This window comes from Passer montanus, unplaced genomic scaffold, assembly GCF_014805655.1.
Source record: "Passer montanus isolate IOZ18808 unplaced genomic scaffold, ASM1480565v1 scaffold41, whole genome shotgun sequence".
NCBI lineage: Eukaryota > Metazoa > Chordata > Aves > Passeriformes > Passeridae > Passer > Passer montanus.
In genome coordinates, this window is record NW_024368930.1 from 4,472,564 (window position 1) to 4,497,259 (window position 24,696).

At 45.2% G+C, this 24,696-nt stretch overlaps 1 protein-coding gene across 1 annotated transcript in view; it reads left to right on the forward strand.

Moving 5' to 3' along the window:
- The window catches only part of CDH4 (cadherin 4), a 417,348-nt gene that overhangs the window by 383,538 nt on the left and 9,114 nt on the right, over positions 1–24,696 (forward strand). The window contains exons 9-12 of the mRNA XM_039719381.1: positions 10,467–10,652; positions 16,602–16,855; positions 19,924–20,066; positions 23,968–24,201. Coding sequence (XP_039575315.1) covers positions 10,467–10,652; positions 16,602–16,855; positions 19,924–20,066; positions 23,968–24,201 — 817 coding nt within the window. The remainder of the gene's footprint in view (positions 1–10,466; positions 10,653–16,601; positions 16,856–19,923; positions 20,067–23,967; positions 24,202–24,696) is intronic.

Sequence of the window (24,696 nt, forward strand, 5' to 3'; positions counted from 1 at the left end):
CTGCAGAAAAAAAAAAAGGGGGGGAGAAATTAATTGCAATAACAATTCAAGAAGATAAAGTTTTTCTGAATTAGGTCTACACAAGAAGCTAAATTGAGTTGATTAAGTAATTTTGGTTTCAGGAACACCCTTGATGGAAGTTAGTGGTAATGAATTTTTCAGACCTCAGAGTTTAAAATTGCCAAAGACCAGTGATTAAAAAAAAAAAAAAGGAATGATAGTTCCATTACAAATTTCAATTTTCTGTCATGAAAAAAAAAAAAGTGGGGGGGATATTAAAAAATACTCTATTGGTCTCTCTCAGATTGGACACATGTAGTACTTGGTGTAAAATCAAGAATAATATAACCTCCTCTCCATGCTGCAGAGTGTAATCTCAGTCAGCTGGTGCTGCAGCACCTCACGGGAGGCAGAGGCAGGAGGAGCAGCACAGATTCCATGTGCTGGCCATTCCTGCATGGGTTCCTCTTGGAACCCTCCTGGCTGAGCAGTGCTTCAGCAGCTGTCACTCACAGGGTGATTGGCAGATCCATCCTCAGCACCACGGACGTACCTAGCAATGCACGGGTGTGACACATCAGTTTCTTTGCTATTTGGCTGTCCAGCCTGCTGGTTTGTGCAGCTGGGTTAGTAATATAATTAATATTATAAGATAATTATATTAATAATATAATTTAAATTTTAATTAATATTAAATACCATATAATATTACCAAAGCACAGACAACCCACAGCAGCGCCCATCAGCCATCGCTCACTGTCCCCATTTGTCATCAACCCTCTCACTGGAGCATCTGGCAGAGCTGTCTCCTGGTTCAGTGTCTCCTTTAGCAGGGATTTCTCTCCTCCCTCTCCTCCCCTGTTCAGTCTGTGCAGGATCTAGAGGGAGAAGCCCCAGACCACATCCCCACCCCGTGCTTTCCATGGAATTGCCCGGTGAGAAGGAGGTTCCAGGCAGGTGTGACAGGGCCACGTGTCCCTGGCAGAATCTCTGCAATCAGAGGAATTGTCAGAGGGAAATGCCCTTGTTACTCTGGGCTGTGCTGCCATGGAAATTGCCCTGGGCTGCACCACCAGATCCGTGTGTGGGATCAGATGCTGTTCCCATCATCTCTGGTGTGTCAGTCAGGCTGCAGTTTCAAGCAGAAATCTGACATTGATGCTCCTGTATCACATATCTACCCACCTTTCTTGTCTGGCATTTTTCCACCTGTAGCATTTCCCTGAAATTTGAATGGTTTTATGTAGATTTTGTGCCTCTTTCTGCTTTTGGTCATATACAAAATATCCTAGTTCTCCTCCTCAACCCAGACCTGGCCTTGGAGAATCTCATTCAGTTTTCTGGATGTAGACACCCAGCACCATCCTGGTTAGGCTGGATATCCACACAGGCCTGGCATGTCCATGTCTGCCAGATGTCCAGGCAAACACCCATTTGTGCTGGATTACTTCTTTATCTCTAAAGTCCTCAGCATCTCAGGCATTGGTGTAAGGCTGGGAAATTTAAATACATTCTGTGACTCCGTTATTGGAAGACAGTGAAATAAATCCCCTCCTGGGGTTGGCTAACTTCCTTGGGTCTGCAGGTTTTTAATTCTTCAATATTCTTTTGCTTTAAAAACAGTTGCTTCTGAGGGCTGTCATTTTAAGAGGATATATATCTGGAACTTCATTAAGTACATTTCACTTATGAAATCTTTAGTGACATGCTGTGGGGGAAGAAAGAGGGAGATTTAGCAAAGGATTTGGGAGTGCTGTGAGTTTTCTCTTATCAAATCTTTCTAACTGTCCAGGATGTCTTAAAGCTTCCCAGTTGTAGAAGAAGGGGTCACAACACAGAGAACAGACAGTTAAAATCAGAGAATGGTTGAAAGGTTTCACAAAGTTTTTTTGAGTGTGGCAGAGTTCTTCAGCATAGTGCAATAACACGTTTTAATTGCTAAAAAAATTAAAAAGGAGAAATAATAGTCTTTTCTTTCCTGAATTTACAACCCATTTTTTCTTTGACCCAACATCCTGTGTTTGTGACTTGCATTCCTCTGCTCCATTCCACAGGAAATGTTGTAAACAAAATTTCAGCAAGAAGCCACTTTTTCATGGCAAGGCTGATTCATTACACAGTATTTAATGCAGTGTTTTCTGTGCTCTAGTTACTGTAAACAGGCAGGCATTTCTCTAGAATGCCAGATTCTCACCTAGGTGAAGGTGGCAGAGAGCTGGGCTAGGTGACTGTACAGGTCCCTTCCAGCATGAACCATTCTGTAACTCTGAGATTTTGGGCAACTCCATCCTTTCCTGCAGGAACCCTGGCACAAATCTCCTGTGAGTGAGGTTCTCACTCCACTGGTGGACACTGCCATTATATTTTAAGCATCAGTAAGGACATAAAGAAATGTCCATTGTGGCACCAGTGCAGAAAATCATGTCTTTAAACCACAGAATAAACCACATTTTCAGAATAAAAGACCTGCTTCAGTGGCTTTCTCCTGCAAGACTCTGTCCAGTCAGGAACCCTTTTTTTGGCCAGACCAGAGGGTCTTCCAGGGCCTGATGATGGAGTTCCAACCCACTCATTCAAACAACTCAAAACTCCCCGTGTGCTAATTCTGAGACTACTCTGGAAATAACAGAGATTCCAATTGCAGTGCAGAGGAAGTTTGAGCAGGAGTCAGTGTGCAGATGGGCTGAGCTGTGCTGCACAGGAAACTTGTTAGAAATCTCAATACCAGGATTACAGCATATGTAAAACTCAGTTTCAGTACTCTCATAATTCTTCCTTTCCCAAATAGCCATCTTGAGATCCCAGAGGCACATGAGCAGCTTTCATATGCCTTAAAATCTGAAAAAATTAAATTAAAAACTCATTATGGGGAATGGGCAGTTAATTAGAAAATCCTAAACCAGATTTATCAGCTTAAGGCCCTTCTTTATGAAACTTTATTACAGGTGCCTGAATTGAAACATCCCCTCCTAGACACATTTCACCAAGAGATACAGAGCCAGACCTGTGGAGTACATTTTGCTCACTTAGGAGCTGAGCTCTCTCACTCAATTTTTGCTGCTCTGGTTTACATGTAAATTAAGAAAATCTTGTTTTCAGGGTGTTGTTCAAAGCAGCATGGGTTTTTGCTGCTTTGCAGTTTGCAGAAGGGACGTGCCAACAAATGAATTGATTGCATCCTCTTTTTAGGGAGCTGGTTATTTTAGAGAGCAAAAAGTACCTTGGAAAGTTCCCCCATGCCGTGGTGGGGGAGGCAGGGGGCACTGCTTTGGCAATTCCAGGTCAGGGTATCACCTTTCTTGTCTGACATTTTTTCCACCTCTAGCATTTCCCTCAAATTTGCATGGTTTTTTGTAGATTTTGTGCCTCTTTTTGCTTTTGGTCATATACAAAATGCTCTAATTCTCCTCCTCAGCCCAGACCTGGCCTTGGAGAGCCTCATTAAACCATGGTGCTTTCATTTGAGGTGGTGGAGCTGCCCAGCTGGGAAGCAGAAGCCTGTTTCACCCCGGCCCATACAAATCTGTTTGGGCTCCCCAGCGGAGCTCAGAGCCTGGGAAGAGCCGTGCTGGGATCAGCTCATCCCAGCTCCCTGCCAGCCTTCCTGGGGCTTGTCCACCCTGGCAGCTCAGCGAGGATCACGGGGCTCTGTGGCAATGCACTGGGGAGATCGATAGGCTAATCCAGGCTGACCTCATGGATTTATCCAGTAACACATGAATTAATGATTTTCTCAGCATTCTGCCCCAGCACAGGGCATGGCTCCAGCCCGTTCTGCAGCTGCCTCAGGAGACAGACAAGTCACTTCAGCCTTTGGATCTGCACATGAAGGGAAGCATAGGGCTGTCAAGCGCTATAGAGCCATGATGTATCTGTTCAAAAATATTCTGTTATATAAATGTATGTATATAAGGGGTTTTTTTTAAGAATGAGGCTTTGTAGGCAGTTCCAGCTGTTTTAAAATCTATGTCTCTATTTTAAAGAGAGCATTACTAATTACACCTGACAATCAAATAGTCTGCAGAAAAGTATCAGCCACCTTTTCCTGCTGTTCATTCCGTGGGCAAGAAACAAAGGTATGTTAGACAAGAGAGCAAATGAAATGTTCAAAGGATCCTTGTGTAAAACTGAAAAATAAAGGGCTGTGCTATCAGATCAGAATTTTAATGTATATTGTTTCCACTGGTTCCTGACATAAAATCTTTCATTGTTGGGTATAACCATTGTTAAAGGTCACTGTTGCAAAGGCTACATCATTTAGAGGAGATGAGATCCCATTTTGGATAAATTCACAATTTTTGTTCCTAACAAGGAGATAGTATCAGGATTTGAATGTACAAGAGTGTCGGTTTACGGATTAAAGGCTTTTGTGTTCTGGAAACCACACTATGCCAGATTTCATGAGTTTCAGTGAGATGTGCAAGTCCCCAAAGTCAAGTAGGTTGATTAAAGTGGTTCTTTATAGCCTTTGAAATAGAGATAAAGTACAACTTTCCTACATGGGTTAATGTAGAATTTTTTTTTCTTGACAGGGCTATATGCCTTCCAAGGACATAATTTTAATCTCTTTTTAAACCTTTCATATGAACATTGTAAAAACCTCCTTTGTGTTGTAATGCATTTTTATAAAATATCTAAATTTCTATGCAAACTTCAAACCTCATTTCTTAAGATATATTTATTTGGAAATTGTTATCTTGCAGCAGAATGGTGTCTTGTGTCATCATTTCTGCAGCATCTTTTCATACTATCAAAAGAATGTAACATCTGATAATGAAAAAAAAAATTAGTGCTCTTTGTTAGATATGCAAACTACTTTTTTTTTTTTAATATCCTTTTACTATTATGTGCTCTGAACTCCTGGCAAGTACTCAAAGAGTCTTTGAACCAAGGTGAAACCTATATGTTCCTTCCTCACACCAGAGTCTGAAGTAAGAGGGTTTCCTTTTCCTGCTTCTGAAAGAGAGGGTATTGCTTTATTCTCCTCTGCTCCAGCTTTGTCTTCATATTCAAAGAGTAAAATTAGTATGTTGATCCAGAGTTAGTCATTACTTGAGATTTTGAAAAAATGACGCCAGTAGAGACAAAGTGAAGAGCAGCCAGTGGCTGTCACCTGTGGCAGGAACACGACAGAGGTGGTCTGTGCTCCAGCCTGGAATCAGCTTCAGAAGTGCCAAACTTTAAGCCTTGCTGTTGTTTTTCAAAGTCTTCCAAAGAAAAAGAAACCAGCACATGGAGACCACGCTGAGCATCACTGAAGCTTCCTGCACAAACTCCTGTGAGCAGGTGGGTGTCACACCATGCTCAGAGCTGAGGGGGCTCCTTTGCAGGCAGGTGAGCTGCTTTCATGGCACAAACTGCTGAGGAGGAGGGCAGAACTTCCAAAGCATCTTTTCCAAGCTGGTGAGGTCATTGTCACGCACTTCCTTGAGTGGGCTGGGCAGGGCTGACTCCTGCCTGACCACCACGAGGTGATGCCTGCAGCCCAGGCAGCTCCTTTGCAAGGGAGCACCGTGGCAGCCGGGTATGAATGCATGCATGGACTCTGGAGTAGATCCACGTGGATGTGAAGCTGAAGCAGGGATGCTGCAGTGCAGGGGATTTTGTGGCCATGAAACTGGAAAAACAACAGCCCAGAGGTGTATGGAGGGGATGCTGGCTGGTGGAATGCAGAGCAGCCTCAAAATGAGTGAGAACATCAGTGGTCATCACTCGAGACCTCACCAGAGTGAGTAGTTTAATAAAACCAGAGATGAGCATCTCAAAATAAGGCTGACTTTACAGGGGTTTTGTGGGGATTTCAGCAAGCCCCTGGTCTCCTTTGCACACAGTGGAAGGAGACCCTGGCAGTCCCTGTGTGACTGTCACAGCAGCTGAGAGCTGGGATAACTCACAGCCCAGCACAGCCATCCCCACAGAAAACAATATTGGAAATTAAAGGTCACAGAATTGATAGTAAGGCTTAAGAAAACAGCAATTAGTCTGCTAGGAAGAAAAGCTAAATTACCAGTAGTAGGAGTAGAGGGGGGGGGAAAAAAGAGCCTTATTGATCTAAATATCAAGTTGGCAGATATGCAGAGTACAATCTAGAAGTTTTTTACACCTCTGGGCTCATTCAACCCACACAATAAAAAATGCAGGCCTATAAAGATGGAATAAGAAGCAATCAATTAGGATGGCATTTGCTTGTTTCCGTGCTGCAGTTGGGCAGGCACATCACAATTAATGATTTATTAGGAGATTTTCTCCTTCCCCCCCCATTTTACACAGACTGCTGCAACCAGACCACAGTTGTTTATTAATTTTCCTGCTTTTCAAGAATCTTTGTTAGCAAAAAAGGTAAACCCTAACCTGGGATGCCAGCGTGGGGTTGAGTGGATGTCCTGAAGCGTGAGGAGCTGTGGTTTTATTCAGCCAGTGGAGCCCCCTGAGTGCTGGGATCCCTGGCTGCACATCACCTTGTCTCATATTGGGGCAGGCTGGCAGCAGGAACTGGGGAGGGTTGGGACTCCCCACCACCACATGCACTCTCATTTCAGTTTCTCCCACCCTGAGGGACCTAGAGAGAAGATTCAGCCCTTTGCAGCAGTCATATCTGTCAGGGGAGGGGCTCAGAGTCTAATAACAGGACTGATAATGGCCTTATTCTTCTGTTAATCCATAGCTATAGGTCCTGAAACACTATTTGTCCAGGCAATTCAGCCTTCATAAACCACTGCTGCCTGGAATAAATGCTGTGTCATCATTAGCCAGTCTTGGAGGCAACAGAAAGATCTTTCCTGCAGACATTGATCTGAACATGTCTTTGCCTTCACAGCTTTTTAGCAAAACCAGCCAGGGAAAGAAGTGAAAGCATTGGAATAAAAGGAATTCCCTTTAGAAGGAAGCCTGAATAATTATCTTTGTGTTATCTGTCTCAATCCCACACCTCCCTAGGAGTGGCTGCAGCAGCTAATAGGTTTTACTCAGCTGTGCATGGCTTCACTGCCCAGACTCCAGATTTATTGCACAAAGTCAAGTCATGGTGTGAATTCATCATTTGTCCCCCACATCAATCCCTTTCTCCTCTGGAATGATATTTGTCTGCGTGTTTATGTGCTGTCAGGTCCAAATGACACGAAAGACAAATTCTGGGATTAACCAATTTTGGTACCCACCCAAAAATCAGAATGAATTATTTCCTTTTCAGCAAGGCATAACTTCAGAGGGGCCAGCTCAAGGGGAGTGGGAGAAGGAGCTTTGCCAGCACAGGCCTTCGTAGGAGGGGAAGAAAAAAATACTCCACATAATTTAAAGGGAAATGCCAGTTTCAGAACGAATCCTTATCTGAGAAGGGAAGGGAAGTGTGTAACAATCAGCCAGAGAAGTCCTTGTGAGTGGTCTTTAAATTTTTTCTGGAAATCAAGGACTTCAAATGCAACAATTGAAAGTGAAGCTAAATGAAATACAGGGGAATATGAGTAAATGCTACAGGTATAGGTCAAGCACTGCTTTATCAATCTTGTGTTTACTCCAGCAGCTCCTCTGTTGCCCATTGTTTTACCTTGTTTGAATAGATATGCTTCTCTTTATTTGAAAATCAATTGTAATCTTATGAAAGAGAACTTAGAGCAGAGGGAATGCTGGAAAGCAGCGTAGTGAAAGATGTTCATTATACTGAATTACTCAAGGGTAGGGAGGGAATGACATTAAAGAAGTGTGGGTAGCTTTGAGCTGCCATCCTTCCTTTTGCAGGTGTAATTTAATGTCATTACTTAATTTTATTAAAGGTAAAGACAATTGTGGACAATACACATTACAGCATTTACCTATAATAATGATAGTGGGGGAGTGTGAGAGGGAGGAAAGGCAGACTCCAGTTTGAATTCCCAATAGCTGCTGATCTGTAGCTGATGAAAATTACTCTTTTCTTCATGGCACATCTCTCCAAGATTTGCTTTTTACCCTGAATAGCTTTGGATGGCTCCTTTGATTCCAGTGAAGATGCTCCGTTCTTCTCAGAATAATACTTTGCTTTATAAGCACAGTAAGCAGTATCCACTCTCAGTTCTGCTTAGGACTGATAATTTCCTAACTTTACCTAACAGAGGTCAACAACATGTGGATGAACTCCTGGATTGCCCGGGATGTGCTGAGAATTGTGCTATTCACCCCAGTAGAAAAGCTTTACAGCTGCTGTGATCTTCCTCCCGGCTTTATATTGGCACGTGCTTGTGTATTTATAATTTTTAATACAACCTCATGTTTTAAAATGTGTAAGCTCTATCACTGTGGGCTGAAAAGAGGTGTTGTGATGGCTGCTAGAGGAGCTGCTGTGAAATCTGTTGTGTGGGGCTTTTCCATGTAACCCAAACTCACTGGCAGCACCTGGGCTGTGACCTACTGAAGGTGTTCAGGGATCGTACAGGACTGGCCCTCTTAAATGGGTTAAATGCAGCTGATGGTTTCTTCTTGATTACTTAATTCTCTTTGGTTCTGCAGGGCATAAGCCTAGGATTGACAGATGAAATCTGTGGTCCTGGGTTGAAGATTTGAGATGGTTTCACGGAGTGTTTAACTCCTTTGGAATTACAGTATGATACCTTGTTGTCAGCAGTGCAGCCTAAAAGAGGCTGGGGGCTCATCAGTTTGTCACTGCTGCCATGCCATACAACATTAATTTAATGTAATGGGCAATAACTAGTGTGGATTTAGGAAGAGATGATCCTGTTTAACTAATCTGCTTCAGTTCAGACAAGGTTGATAGTAGAGTGTACATATGACATAATCTAATGGATTTTTCAAGAGGCTTTTGATAAATTTCCATATATTTCCCTTGCTTAAGCTGTGTGCCGCAGAGACTCCAAATTGGGCAAGAGAATGGGTAAAGAACAAGTGAAATCAGGGGAAATAAAGAGAAAAGAAAAGCTGCAGCATGTAGTGGAATAAGAATTATCCTGCAGCTTCCCACTGTTCTTCCCCACCACTCGGCATGGCTGGAAAGGGATGCCATCTGCATTCACTAATGAAAACTTGTTTAGGACAGGTGATAGCAGAAAAGAGGGCAAGATGCCATTCAGGATACCACTAAAGGGCAAATTTAAATTTACATCAGCATAAGGCAGATTGAATATTTTCACTGTCAGCGGTGAAATAATATATACTAAATACAAGCATCCGTAACAGAGAGATGCCAAAGGATGGGGATGGGTTAGGAGGGGAAACGAACTCTTGTGCTAACAAAGGAGTGATTTATTATCATTTACACAACCTGGCATTTGTGCACACCAAAGGCCAGATTTTAGAAGTGCTCTGCTCCTGCAGTTTGGGGCCAGAATTTCAGTTGCAGACTCCGAGCCAGCCGCTCCCGGCGCTTCCCCAGTGTTTAATTTGCCATATGTCAATCAGAGTGTTGATTTGCAAGTGCTGCTAATAGGCAGTGCTGAGACATGGGGACAGTTGAAAATTTGGGAATGTGTCTTACTGGCAGCTTTTGAGCCCCAAACACTGGAAGTGTTCACAGGCCAGGATCCCTGATCAGCCATGAGATAAATCAGGGACTGGAAAGCAGAAAAGAATGGAGTTAATGTGTCAGGATGTGCCTGAACGGGACATGCTCCATGGAAATCAGTGCTAAATGAGAAAATTAAACACCAGGAAAGGCTGTGGCAAAATCACAAGAAACACTTCAACTAATGAGACAAAATCAGGGGCAAGAAAGAAATAAAATGAAGTAAAATCACTGAAAAAGCAATAAAATGCCATCACTGAAATCTGAGTGAAGCAAAATACCTTGGGATAAATGGAGATAGTCATCCTAAAAAATTCAGACATCTCAGTATGCCATTTTCCCCTGCTGTTGACAGTTAACTGTCTAGTTGCTGTAATTGAGCAAGAATATCAAGAAATTTTTTTTGTTGGATTCCTTGGAGCATTTGCTGAATCTTGTGCAGTGGCTGTGCAATAGTGGGTTTGTTCTCCTTTGGGCTGAGAGGTGAAGTTAGGCTTTGGGGAAATACTCAAAGCAAAAAAATAGGAAAAGTCTTGCCTTTTCCTCATAAACCTGAGGACCAAGCTGTGGATCTGCCTCGAGATGTGATTTCAGATAGCAAGGAAGCAGCTCAAAAAGCTATTCTGTAAATCCAACCTACTGGAATCCCAGAGGGCATTCATACTGAAGTAAAGCAGGGAATATCTGAGCCATTCACCTGTTTCACAGATCACCTTACTCAAGCAGTGGAAAGGCAATGCAGTGTTCTCTTGGGGGTCAGTGCCTTTCAGCACAGAAAGTGTAAAAGTCTCAGTAACCAGTGTTTCCATAGAAAAGCAGAATTGAAAATGAGATGTGTTGCTCATTACAAATAACTCCATTGTCCCCTTCACAGGACTGGCTTCCCAGTGGGCATGGTGATAGGTGATGGAGGGGAGAGGGGAGGGAGGATGGACAGAAAGCTCCCAGCATGACCACCCCTGTCTTTCCTTTGCAGTATTCCGGGGAAGTGCCTGAGAACAGGGTGGAGGTTGTGGTGGCCAACCTGACGGTGATGGACCGGGACCAGCCGCACTCTCCCAACTGGAACGCCATCTACCGCATCATCAGCGGGGACCCCTCGGGCCACTTCACCATCCGGACAGACCCCGTCACCAACGAGGGCATGGTCACCGTGGTGAAGGTGAGGGGGTCGGGGCTCTGAGGTTGAGATGACCCTGAGGTAGTAGAAAGTCTTTTTTCTCCCAGCCCCACAACCAAAGAAGTTGAGATTGGTCGGTTCTGCTTTTCAGGGTTGTTTATTTTTCCTTGTCTATAACATTCTTTCCCTGACCAGCTGAGGTCTGTCCTAGCAGTTCAGGTTGAGGCACACTGCCTGCCCTTGGGGTGGTGTTAACATTTTATACTAAGAACTATGTGTACTTTATTTGCAATAATTTCCCAATACCTATCAGCTATGTTAGACAGTCTGCCTCTACTCTAAACCAATCCAAAAGTGCCACCATCACAGCAGAAGGGGGAGGACAAGAAGAAGGAGAAGAAAGGACAGGACATGCCCAGATTCCTCCATCTTGCCCCTTGAATCACCAGTCTAAAACCCTGTGACAAATTAACTACCCTTCTACTCAAACTCTTGTAGCTTGTAAATCATCACACAAAGTTGGTAATTTTTTCCGTGGGTTAAAACCAAAGGCACAGGTGTTTTTGACTTCATGCCAAGGTCTCTGAGCCCCTTGCCAGGGTCTTGACTCATCCACGGCAGTCAGAGGAGTGTCCTGGGTTCCGACAAGGGGGAAGCCAAAGCACACTGTGTTTGTCACCCTTACAGCTGCAGGGATTGCCAGGAGTCTGCAGTTGTTTCGTGCCTTCCCTGCCTGGAAATGTGAGTGTTTGGATCTGTTGTTTCCCATCTCTCTGTGAGTAGGAGTATACTCTCCAGCATATGGCACTGGAGCCTCACATGCTGAAGGGATTACCAACACCAGAGCCTGGCCTCCATCTCCTGCTTCTCCCTGAATACTCTCCAGCATATGGCACTGGTTCTGGATTTCCCAGCTCAGCCCAGTCCACCATGAGCTCTCAAAGAGCCTCACATGCTGAAGGGATTACCAGCACCAGAGCCTGGCCTCCATCTCCTGCTTCTCCTTGGCTCTTTGAGCTCTGTAAGAGGGAACGAGCCTGGGCTGGGCAGCCCTGCCCTTCTTGAGCCAAAAAAGCCCCTGCTTGCTGTTAATCAAGGGCACTGTTCCACTGCCTGGGTCAGTCAAGTGATCCTCTGTGAAATCAGGGTGTGTAGGAGAGATCTCAGGAGGAATGAATTTTCTGGTAACAAAAGGGAAGGAAATTTTCCCTTTGACTGAGTTGTTTGTGGCAGTGAAACTGTTGGAGAGATTTTTCTTTTCCTGGTATTAAATGATAAACACACAGTGTGGGACAGCTCCACTCACAGACACCCCCCAAGCTGGATAAGCAGAAGATCTCATCTGAAGACTCCCAAGAAATCAAACCAGAAATATCCACCATCCCTTCTTCTCTCCATGTGCTGGTAGAGCTGGAAGCCTCAAGATACCTGCAGCAAGTGCCAAATTGTGTTTGCTTCCTTGTCTCCTTGTTTCCAAAGAACATGACTCTTATCTTCATTGGAGCATTTGCTTCTCTTTCAGTTGTGAGGCCAGTGAGTGTTTCTGCAGTCATTACACACAGCCAGGACATCACTGGATCCCTTCAGCATTCACTCTTCCCAGATAAGATGCCTGTGGGTGCTCCCTCTGACTACAAAAAACATCAAAGACATCTCACATAGGCTGTTGAGATGTGCAGGAGCTGCACAGCCCACACTGTGCACTGCACATGGGAAGGATTAATACCTGCTGGGGTGGATGAAGCAGCACCCTCTGACAAGTCTGGCCTTCCCTGACAAAAAGTTTTAATCAACAACATAGGTAGAAATACTAAGTTTAAAGAGCAGCATGATTCAAGGATAGCTCTTTATTGAACCTTGCTTCCTTGTTATTAGCTGAACAAGTTGCAGTCATTCCTAATGTGCACAGTTTGTGTCTTAGGAGAAATGGTGTCAGTGAGATGCCAGTGAGGCCACGCTGGCAGGAACGTGTGAGCCTGTCCTGTTCCCTGAGCCCTGGGCTGTGTGTGTGTCTGCAGATGCTGCTCTGCTGAAACTTCAAGGGACACATCATCCTACCTGCCAGATGGTATTTCAGCAGGGTTCTCTTATTTATCACTTTTTATTGCTGTGTGATGATGGTTGACAGCCTTACTATGAAACCTCTTCAAGCTTAGACACGTGTATATGGTTCCATATATGTGTGTAAGCATACACGTGTCCAAATCTGTGCATTTTCTGCTTAAACAGGAAACATTCATCGAAGAAAAGTGCAAAAATTTAACTTCCACTGACATCAGCATCCAGTCTGAAATCGAAATGCCAACATTTTCACTGCAACTAGGGGAGGACCCCTTATTCTTAATCTTGCAAAGTGTCAGGACTGTAGTTTAAAGGCACATCAAAGTGAACAACAGGGGATTTGCATGATCAACACCGCTGCACAAGGACTTGTGCATAATGAACCATCCCTTATTCACAACTTGCAGGCAAAAAGCAGGGCAGATTTGTCAAGACACCATTGATGCTGGTGTTGATTTTCCACTGCTGTGTAACCCACAGTGATCACAAAGCAGAGAACCACATGAAAATCCCATCTCATCAAGCTGAGCTCAGAGCTTGAAATTGCATTGGATGTCTTCACTACATCACCTCACCTGATCCTCCTGGGCACCAGGGTTCCCTGCCCCTCTCTGGCTGGGAGGCTTTTTGGTGTATTTTCAGCAAGGAGAATGAGTGAAATTGCTTGTGATTAAATTTTCATGGTGAAGAAGGGAAGACTCTTAGGATTCCACCTTCTTTGAAATATTTTGTTCTCTGTTAATAAGTGAATATGCTTAAAGATTTGGGGAATGTATTCTTATCAGACTGGGTGGCCAGTCAGAGCTTGTTCTTTGCTCTGTTGGAGTGGTCTCTTTCTGGTTTGATCACTGATGTGGGTTGAAAACACAGGTAAAAAATTAAAGTCAAGTAATGAACCATTTATTTACAGACCCTACATGGCTGGATTTTCACGTGGCTCTTCAAAGCCACTCATAGATAACTCCTGCTGCAAGCAAAGGAGTGACAGCAACAGCACAGGGAGGGAGGCTCTGTGCAGAATCCCACCACTTCACCAGCATTTCAGGGGCCTGAAAAGGAGGGCCAGAAATCCTTCCAGGCCAGATTTCCCTTTGGAGTTCAGATTATGCTCATGGGGGCCATTTTGAAGCTGCCCTCAGCAAAACCCCATCTGTATCTCCAGTGTGATCACTGAAAGTATAACACTTCCCTTTCCTGCTCTTGCCTTTCCAAACCATTTCCATAACTGTGCAAGACCCTAATCTTCAAAGAAAGCCTTGATCAAGGGTAGAGAGAAGCTTCCCACTCAGATGAGGCACCACAGAGACTGAAGACAATCTCCCAGAGCAGCAGTGGCTGCCCTGTGGCAGCCAGCTAAGTAAAATGTTATTATAAACTCTGCATGGATCAGAGCTGTGAATTTATAATGGAGATGCTGCTGAAGGTTCAGTTATTATTTGCCTCAACTATAACACCAGGCAAATTTGTTCACTTCAGCTAAAAGTTCCCCAAGAAAAGGAGGACAAGTGGCAAGCCCTCAGCATTGCTCTGCTGCACCCAGGTTGGAGGTGCTGGTGAAGGAGAAGGATGTGCAGCATCTCCAGGGGATGTTTCACAGCCAGATCACACATTAAACATCCAGCCAAGAGTACCTGCAAAAGTGCTGCTTTTTAATTTCATGTCAAGTGCTTCTCGGACATGAAAGTGAAAAGTAGGCAAAAGTCCCACATGTCCTTGTCCCAAATGTAGCAGCTCTGTGGGCTTTTTTGGATCCTGCTGTCATAGAATCAGAGAATCATTTTGGTTAGAAAATACTTCTAGGATCATTAAGTCCAGCTGTTAACCTAGCAATGCCATGTCCACCATGTCCCTAAAACCATGTCAGATGAGCAGTGGACAGCATTTCAATGAGATGCATGGAGGTGGAAGGGGTGAGTGTGGTGTGAGGAACACTGAGTGCTCTGTGCACCTTTATCCTCAGAGGGAGGCAGTTTTAGGGAGCAGAGGTGTGAACAGTTCTGGTATAAATTGCTTATTAAGGAATGAAAAAAGTTCTGCCTTAGGGCTGGACAGTGTCTGACTGCAAGGAGCTGCTGTCCCTTGGGGTTCAATAGCCCAAACTGCCAGGACAGCACAGACTCTTGATTTTACCTGCTTTTTTTTTCTTTTTTTCTTTTTTTTTTTTCCCCAAAACTGTGTGAAATGGCATTCAGTGGACACAGGAGAGATATTAGCTCTGTCTTGCAGACTGAAGTGTGGTGGACACTGATGCCTCCTAGACAGCCTTTGGTGTGCCTGGTCCTGGTCCAGCTCTGCTCCTTGCACGATTTTTCTGCTGCCCAAGTTTTGTTGTTACCAGGAGAAAGAGGGAGAAGCTGAGAGGGCAGCCCTACATTTTTTTGGTGGAAAAAACCCCACTACTTTACATCAGGTCACATCCTAGCAGAGCAGTGTGTCCTGAGCATCAGCAGCAGGGAGTTGCCCACATCATTCCCCATGGAGCTGCTCAGCCCCAGCTGCCTCTGAGCCCCCTTGGTACAGAGTGGCTGTGGACAGCCTAGCAAACAGAGCAGCATGGAAAAAAAGGAAAAAAAAAAGAAAGCTGCAGGAATATAAATTAGAGGGTATGTGAAAAGAAATTGAGGAAATGCATTAGTCAAATTGTTTCAAGGCCTTGAATAGTGTTTAAATGGGAACTTTTACCATGCATTGGTTTTGAATGCAGCACAAGTCCGTGAGTCAGCACGGGTGGGTGTACTGGGAATCTTTATGCTTCCTTTTATTTATTAAATGTTGGCCCTGCCTGTCAGGAAGCCATTTAGCATCGGGAACATTTGCACTTCAATTGAGTAGAGATTCTGCTGTTTTACCTTTTGCCCCTGAAATTTGTTTCTCTCGTGTAGGCTCCTATGATTTGATTTCCCTCCTGACAATACTGGGTTTTAAACAGGACATGGCAGGCAGCTCCTGCTGCTGTAAATCCCTGTCCAAGTCGGTGTAGCTGTGGCGTTTTACACCCTGAGTGAGTGCTTTGCAGACTCAGCGCTGGAGAAGGTATTAGGGAGGATGGATATGCTTCTAAATTTATAAATCACTGCAAAGCAGTTTTTAACAAGCAGAGGTGTGATCCTGCATAACTCGAGCCTCCCTGGAAGATGATTAGCGACTTCCCTCATAATAATTAGTGGGATGGTTTAGAAATTATTGTTATACTGGGCTCAGTCAGTCGTGCCAGCAAAGGCTTTTCGCTCCGTCTGGCTCCTGGGACAGACACATTGTCTTCATGTGTGTGTTGAGTAGAGATCTGTGGCCTCCCAGCAGCAAAACCCAGCTGTAAGAGCTGTGGGCAACCTCCAGAGACCACAAGGTGCCTTGCAGGAGGAGGAGAGGTCCTACTGGAAAGACAACCTACTTAACCTGACCAGGGATTGTTCCTGGCAGCTCCACCTTTGCTTATAAACTCATTTAAGAGGGAAAATAAAGAGCCCTTCAGGCTCATGGGTCCACAGAGACTGTCCTGGTTCCACAGTCAGCAGTTTCAGTGCTAATAGCACTGCTAAGTGTCAGTCCCAGCCCTCTGAACAGTCTCCACCTGTTGTATTAGAGCAGCCCTGGGTGGGTTTGTTCATTTGATGCTCAATTATCACAGGCAAGTTGTCTTCTGGAAACCACTTAGCATTGGAACAAAACACAGGGCAAATGCTCCCTGCTGTTTGCAGTTTTTCCTTTGTGGAATTTTTTTAACTACTTGACCCTCCAAAAACTGGAAGGCCAAATCCTCCACTGGATTGAAGTTGTTCTGGATTTACACCTTCAAAAGAACTGAGCTCAGGAGGAAGCAGGATGAGGCAATGCCTTTGATATCATCTGCCTTCTAGTCTTGCAGCTTCCAGCCAGAAGGTAGAATTTATTCTCTGCTTGGCTCTCTACTTGCTTGTTTGTTTGTTTTAGGCAGTTGATTACGAGATGAACAGAGCTTTCATGCTGACAGTGATGGTATCAAACCAAGCTCCCCTGGCCAGTGGCATCCAGATGTCCTTCCAGTCGACAGCAGGAGTCACCATTTCAGTCACAGATGTCAACGAAGCTCCGTATTTCCCAACCAACCACAAGCTGATCAGGCTGGAGGAAGGGGTGCCAACGGGGACGGTGCTGACCACGTTTTCGGCGGTGGATCCCGATCGCTTCATGCAGCAGGCAGTAAGGTGGGACACCAGGCAGCCTGGGGGCTCCCCTGCACCTGGGGGGCTCAGCTGCATGGATCTGGGGAGCCAGGCAGCTGAAAAAGCTGATTTCCAAAGTGGCTGTTGGGATGTGACTGGGTCGTGGCAGGGAGTAGTCGAGCGCTTGCACGGTGCCCTGTGAGTCTCTAAACTCACAGCCCTGATCCAGGTAAGGCAGGCTCTGAGCTCCTGGGTGAGGGAGAGCAGACACAGTTGGATCCTGTGTTACTGGCTTGCCGTGGGGCAGAGCACACCTTCAAGTGAAGCAGATTTCTGGGCTGTTACAGAGGTCAGGGCTGCTTCGTACCCAGTCTTTGGCTCTGCCTCACCCAGGGTGCTCTGACCTGTGTGGTTCATGCACTTCATAAACACAGGGGTTTAGGAAAAGGCGTCTTTGTTATTTCTGTTTTAAGGGGGGAAACGGAGGCATAGAAAGGGCTAGGCCTGGGTTTTCAAAGGGAATGGCTGGGATTTTTAATCATGCCTTCCGGAACATTTAGGTTCAACCTTGCTTAAAAACACAGTGCAAGAGGAGCTGTCTAGTTCACAGCGAGGCTGGTGGGGTTACAAACAGCTGCTGGGCAGGCTTTTAAAGTGTCAAATTGTTCAGTGTTGCCTGAGCAGTCAAACGCCCATTCACAGGCCATTGGCACTTGGTCTGTATCTCACCAGTGCTCCCCTTGCCTGCTCCCAGTAGGTGCAATTTGTTCCAACCTTCCCCTTCTCTTCAGAGCACCTGCCTAACGTAACCTCCCTTAGCTGCTTGCCCTATGAATGGGATTCAGCTGGCAAAATTTTAACCTTGTAAAAGTCAGATCTCTATCCAAGCAGCCTAAGATCACTTTTAATTCGTGCTGTGACCAGGAGGGTGTCACTCACTCAGTTGTGTCCCTCCTGGGCAAAGCAGGGACTGAATCCAGGGTCCAGGACCCCGGCTCACACACCTTCCCAGCAGGAAATAATTGGCAGAAAAGTGTAGGTGAGAATGAGTCCTTGTGACACTTTCACAACTATTTCAGCTCCGTCTGTGCAGAGAGGAAATGCATTTCCTGCTCTTGGATATTTTACATCTACAGAAATTGTTTTCTTTTTTGCTCCCAGTCTGTAAGAGCTGTGGTATTTTTGGCAAAACTTGAGTAAACGACATGACCATGGCTGAGGCCACTTAAACTTGCATCAGTTGTGACATTTTGTGTCAGTAAGAGTTTGAAATATTTCACCTGGCACAGAGCTGTCGGGTCTAGAAAATGGTAGTTTATTCACTGCCTCATCTTGTTGTCTTTAGACAGGGACTGTGACTTTGGAGGAAAGAGACCATCGTAACTAACAAGCCCATTTTTCTTATGTCCTTTTTGAAATATTGGCCTGTGAAGGGTCTTTATTTCCCTGATGTCTGTACCAAGGCTGGTTTTCAGAGGAGAGAACAACTCATTTGTGATTGAGTACTCCCCCTAACCTGGAGGGGGGTGATCTGTAATCCAAACGAGCTCCTGCTGTTCCTGTCATTGCACAGGGCATGTGTAGGGTCTGCTAAGGTTTCCTTAGCAGAAAAGAAAGCCAGTTACTTGAGTTGGTTCTTTCTAGGGCTTCCAGGACATCCACCAGCACCTCATTTCCAAACCCCAGCACAATCTCTCTCCCTTTGCATCAGGACAGCCAATGCCCAGGCTCTGCCAGAAGCAGTGGGGTGGTTTTGGGGTCCTGTCTTTGTGAGATGTAAAAAAGATATTTCATTTTTTATTTCACAATTGGCATTGGTGAGTTAGGAAAAAAGATACCCAAAAGGCTAAACCTACAGATCCATGATGAGCACTTTGCAGAGCTGATCCAGCTGCTAGAGCCTTGCATACAGATTTCAGTCTCTAAATAGTCTTTGATGAAATAGAGTTTTTACAAATAGAAGATGAGGAGGCAGGAGCGTCTCCAGTAATGCACAGCTTGGCATGGGCAGTGTCACACCTCAGGTTATCCTCATTAGCCACAGACACATTCACAAAGCCAGCTTTGAAACTGGATCCCTGGTCATTTAGCAGAGAAAGGGCAGGAGCCTCACAGCAGTGATACTGAAATGAAAGCATCCCAAAGAGTCTAGCTCCATGAAATGTAATTCTTTCCTTTGGCAGGAGTTTGTGCAGCTGTGTGTTGCTTTTCTCTTCACATGGATTGACTCAGCTCAAGTTTCCCTTTGAGTTTCTGCTTCAAACAGCCCAATTCTGGAAAGGGATATTCACCAGAAGCCAGTAATGCTCTCACCTGCATATCTAATGACAAATTATATAAAACTATCAGCAGGTCTGAGTTACCCATGAAATAAGCTCAGCTTCTGTTTGCTTGTTTCAGTAATTTATAGTCTGGCCATTTATTACCTTCCAGTTGGATGGTTATGGTCCATCTCACTTCAAACAGTACAGAACCTGTAGGCAGAAAAGCAAGAAAACAAGGAAGTAAGAAGGATGAACTGAACACACTGATCTGGAGAACACAGGAAAAGTTTGCCCTAAAAAAAACCCCACGTTCTCAGCTAGTTGCATGGGACATGAATAGAAAACAGCTGTGAGTTGACTGAGTAATTGGGGGGGAACTCTAACAGTGTGGTATTCCCAAACTGTTGTTTATTAGTGGTGGGCAGAAAACTGGAATATCTTTGACTTCAAAAACAAGTTTTCAGAAGGGCAAGGTCAGGAGCTGGAGAGAACAGGAATCCATCCTCTAATTCAGACATATGAATGCAGTAGTCATTGCAGACCCCATTTCTGCTCAGCTGCAGAGACCTCAGGAAATGCCCTCTCCTAGCAGCAGGAAACTGGCATGTAAGTGGCACTTAGTGGAAAGAAGAACCTTTAAAACTAAAGTAATTGAAAAATTGAATAATTGTAAAGGTCAAAAACCGGATACTCAATTAGCATTGTGTTTGTCAACAAAACCAGTTATCTAAAGGTCCTTTGAATCACAGGTCAGGAGTCCAGAAAAAAAAAAAAAAACGAATTTCAAGCAATATTAAGGATATGTCAGTGAAAAGACTGCCATGTATTTATTTCCTTTCTCTGTAGATACTCTAAGCTGTCAGATCCTGCAAACTGGCTGAACATTAATGCCACAAATGGTCAGATCACTACTGCTGCTGTCCTTGATCGAGAGTCAGACTACATTAAGAATAATGTCTACGAGGCCACATTCTTGGCGGCTGACAACGGTGAGCCCAGGCTTCACATTGTTCATGCTTCAATAAGACTCTAATGTGATGCATTAAGAGAAATGATGCCCTGACAGAGTTGTCAGTATAAGTTATCTCTTTCCCAGGTTTTTATGGTCAAAAATGTGAAAGTGGGATGGGAAATTGCTGGAGTAAATTAAATGTGCACAGTATACGGGGAGTGTTATTAAGGGAAAGGGAGGACAAATGGAAAATTGATTTGGGGAGTTCAGTGTGCTGGCGTAGCCTGAACTTAAAAAAGTGTCAAAGGGATGTGCTCTCCAGGGGCTGCCGAGCACACAGGTCCTGGTAATCCTCCCAAAGGCACTGATCAGAGCATTCAGGAAGCCTTCCATCAGGAAACCAGAAATCATTTTATGGGATGGCAGGAGGGTATTAAAAATAAGCCCATCTGTTGAACCGTGGTGGCTTTCATAAAAGGTGTGCCTGTCACTGGGGCTGGGCTCTTCCTGGCCACTGCCTGCCTGAAATGTGCAGCCATCATCAGATCATCTGGGTGCTGCTGTGCTTATTACCAAAGCCACTTAGGCCAGTCAGATCTCCTGGAGAAGTCCTGCTTGTTCTTCTCATTGAAGATCACTCGGTGCTTTTGGTCCAGTCAACGCTGAGAACTGTGCTGGCCTCACTCCAGGGCTGGTCCAGTGCTGCTGCTCTGCTTTTCTCTTCCTAATCCTACTTAGGATGAACTGACAGATTTTGTTAACCACACCCAAATGTGGCCATGCTGATATTTCATTTGTCAGTTCCTCTTGGAAAAGGTTCAGGAGTTTCCCAGGACAAGGAGAAGGCCTTCCTCCCCCTCACTCACCCTCATTTCCTGCTGCAGGGTGCTGAGCACTCAAACCAGAGCCCTGCTTCTGCAGCACAATTCAGTCTAGGCTTGGCTGTGAGCACCTCAATATGTTTTTCATACTCTGCAGGTGCTTTCAGGGCAGTGTTGTGTGATCCCTCAGGCTAGAGATACCGTGGTCATTAAGAGAAGATTTGGTGGTGGTTGCAGGGCTAATAAAAACTTCCTCCCTCTGGGGTTCCAAAGGGAACTCCAGGCATCACTTCAATCATTGCATCCCCAGCACCAGGTCACAGGGGCGAGGGAAATTCAGGGGAGAGTTTCAGTGCTGAGGAGCTGTACCAAGAAGTGCATTTTGTGCCTTCTTTGTGCCATGAATGGTAGGACTCACCTCACAATCCTGTCCTGAGCTTCCCATCCATGAAGGCAACCAGGACAGGGAAATCCAAAATATTCTCAAATGAGTCTAGTGGTGTTCATCTGCAAAAGCCACAAAACAGGTCAAATGAGTAGGCCAAGGCTGTTCACAGATGCAATGGTAGAGTTTGAACCTATCAACCTAATTCTCACCATCTGACCTTGCAAATTCCAGGCACTTGGTGCAACATGATGTGGAGTTAGCCCCTCTCCCTGGCTGTGGTGCTGATGCAGCAGTGCATCAGCACCTCCACATCCATCATTCAGCAGCTCAGAAAGTGAGGGCCTAGATAAATCTCTTTATTCTGAAAAATTAATCAATCACTGGTATATTGCAGCCATTAAAATGCACATAAAGCAACACCTTATTTAAAATTCTGTCTAGAGTGCTTAGGATAACAGCTAAAGTTTCATCTAGGCTAATAGACTCTTACCACATTGCTCCCAAGTTCCAGGTTCTCCAGCATCAAAGAAAAGCTTTGGGTCAAGGGTTTTGCTGGGGATTTTTCTGTCTTTCTTGAAGAAGCAGCAGCATCTTCTTTCCTTGAAGTTCTTTTTGCTGTTCTCAGTACATGATAAAGAAGTTTAGCCATACACCTTGGACATGCTCTCTTTCTCTCCCTGGGCTCCAGTGTAGAGATGCTGTCTTTAAGAAAAGTCTTGGCTGCAGTGTAAGGAGGGCAGAAAGGGAATCCTAATCAACAGCATGGTTTTAACCTGGTTTCTGAGGAGACAGTCCTTTGGATTCACATTGTGTCTACACAAAAGTGGAGCCTGGCAGTGTTTGAACCCCTCAGCCAATTTCAGCCAATCTCCCAGGGAAGCTGAGAATGTGTCATATTCCAGCAGGTTTCATGAAGCAAAGAGCTGAGCATGAAGACCTTGGCTTACACCTTGCTGTGGGAATGCAGACACTGGCCCTGTGGAAAAGGCACTGATGGAGAATTCAACAGCTAAATGTAGATGCAGAAGTTGTATTGCCTTCTTCCTCTTGTCATTAGTATTCCAATCTTAATTTCAGGGATCAGACCAGCTTCTCCACTGGAGTCAGTGATGCTATTTTAGTCCTCATCTCCTGAGGATAAAGTCCAAGGATCCTTCATTGCACATCAGTACCTGCTCTATGTCCTTGCTCTGTCCATATAAGACAGTTGAAATAATGTGAGATGTTGGTAGGACTTGGCCACTTAAAGAACTGTTTACTTTTCATTTCTCCTAAAAGTGCTCCAGAACTGCACTCAGGAACACAAAAGAAACAAAAATACCAGGACTCAGATCCCAACAATACTCAATGGCCCAACAAAAGTGCATTTGTATGTGCAGCAATTGCAGGTTGTTTCAGCCACGTGCCAGTTAGTGCCTCTCAGGACTGAGGGTTTGTGTTCAGTCTGTCTCAAAGGTTACAGTGCTTTTACCCCAGAAGATATTCTGGGTAATGTGAAAGCAGTAAAATCACTTTGCTTGGTCCCAAAAGTCAGTTTCCATGTCCAGCCCCAGTATCCTGGTGGGCTGCCTCTCCAGAAGGTTTCAAGGCTGATCAAAAGGCAGTGTTTTGGAGGGAGACCTACCCCGTGCTTACAAGATGAAAGGATGAGAGTCCGTGATTGAAGAGCTTATGTGGGAACCATGAAAAAAGGATTTCCAGGGCTCCTTCAGAATTTTTGAGGCTCCCTTGAGACATGGAGAAAGGAATGAGGGAAGGATGGTCTGTGGAAGCAGAAACCTGATGGGGAAGTGGTTTGTATGGCTTTATATCTAGCACTGGGAGGAAGGGCCAGGACTGAAAATACAAACTTTAAAAAGAATTGCTGAAGCTATGCAGGCAGAGGACAGGCCAACACAGAGCTGCCAGATAAATGTGTGGGGAGAGAAATGAAAAACACTGTGCCATTTCTGTGAAGGCTGTTCTCTCCTGCCAGGGCAGATACTACTTTGTGTGAGCAGCCATTAGTCTGACAAATGTGGCTCTCCATCAGGAAGGGGTGGAGGAGCAGGACTGCTGTGCTGTGACATCCCTGCTGGCTGGGACAGATGTGGAGAGGGTGGGGAATTGTGTGTTGGGACCTAACACTGCTGCTGGGGGTTAGTGGCATCACCCAGCAGGTCTGGTGGTGGCTCACACTGTGGGCTTCGAGCAGGGACCTCTCACCACTGAAGCTGGGGCTGTATGTGGGACATGCTGGGGAGTTGGGCTTTCTTTGAAGCAGAGTAACGATCTGCAAAGCTGAAAACTGGCCAGCAAGTGCTACAGTAAATGCTGACCAATGGGTTACACTATGTAGATTTTTCTCCCCTCCAAGCCCTCTTCTTCCCCTTGTCAGCTCTCTTTCTAATGGTTTTTCTTCTTCAAAACAGCCATTACCAAGATTTGCAGGAGCAGCTTGGCATCACCTGCTTGCAGTTTTAGTTTGACTAGCGGCATTGCTGCAGGCTACAGATCTGCAGAACTCAACCTCCTCTTCTGCAGGAGTGAAAAACAGCAACATCAGGAGGCTTGGGGAAGTTTTATACCGCGTAAAGCAAGGGACCTTGCAAGTGCAGTATGTCCCTAATAAGGTCCAGGGAGGGGAGGTGGAAATCCTGGAGTTGTAAGGCAGAGAGGGGGCTGGTCCGTGGTGCTGCCAGCCCCGCTGCTCCCCAGGTGGTGCTCACAGGTCGGTGTTTCCCGTGCAGGAATTCCCCCTGCCAGCGGCACGGGCACTCTGCAGATCTACCTGATCGACATCAACGACAACGCTCCCGAGCTGCTGCCCAAGGAGGCGCAGATCTGCGAGAAGCCAAACCTCAACGTCATCAACATCACGGCCGCGGACGCCGACATCGACCCCAACGTGGGGCCCTTCGTCTTCGAGCTGCCAAGTGTGCCATCTGCAGTGAGGAAGAACTGGACCATCACACGGCTCAATGGTAAATGGGGCAGGCAGTGCTGAGCACATTTGGGCTCTGGTTCGCTGATGAGCCCCACGTGCATCTTCCAACTCCAAAACTTTCCCACTTTTTTTAATCCGATTTTTATTTTTTAAAGCACATTACGGCTGACATTATAGACAAGATAGTTAATCAGAAATGATTTGTATCAGACCTGCAGCATAACTCTAAGAGCCTTGGCACTTGGCTTTTTTTAATGCAGTTCATAATTATGAACAGTTATCAGTAGTGAACAGAGTATAAATCATCCATAATGGCCAAGGGGAAAAAAGCTATTATCAGTCTTCCTTATGTTCCTCCAGTGTAATTGTCATAAGCCACAATCAGGATCAATGTTCATTTCTCTGACCATAATTGCATAAAGGCAGCCTTTTAATTTACCATGGAACCAGGAGGGCTAGGTAAGTGTGAAGATTACCAGTATGTGAAGGATTTTTATATTGCAGCGTGCAACCACAAATGGCCCTAATTGCT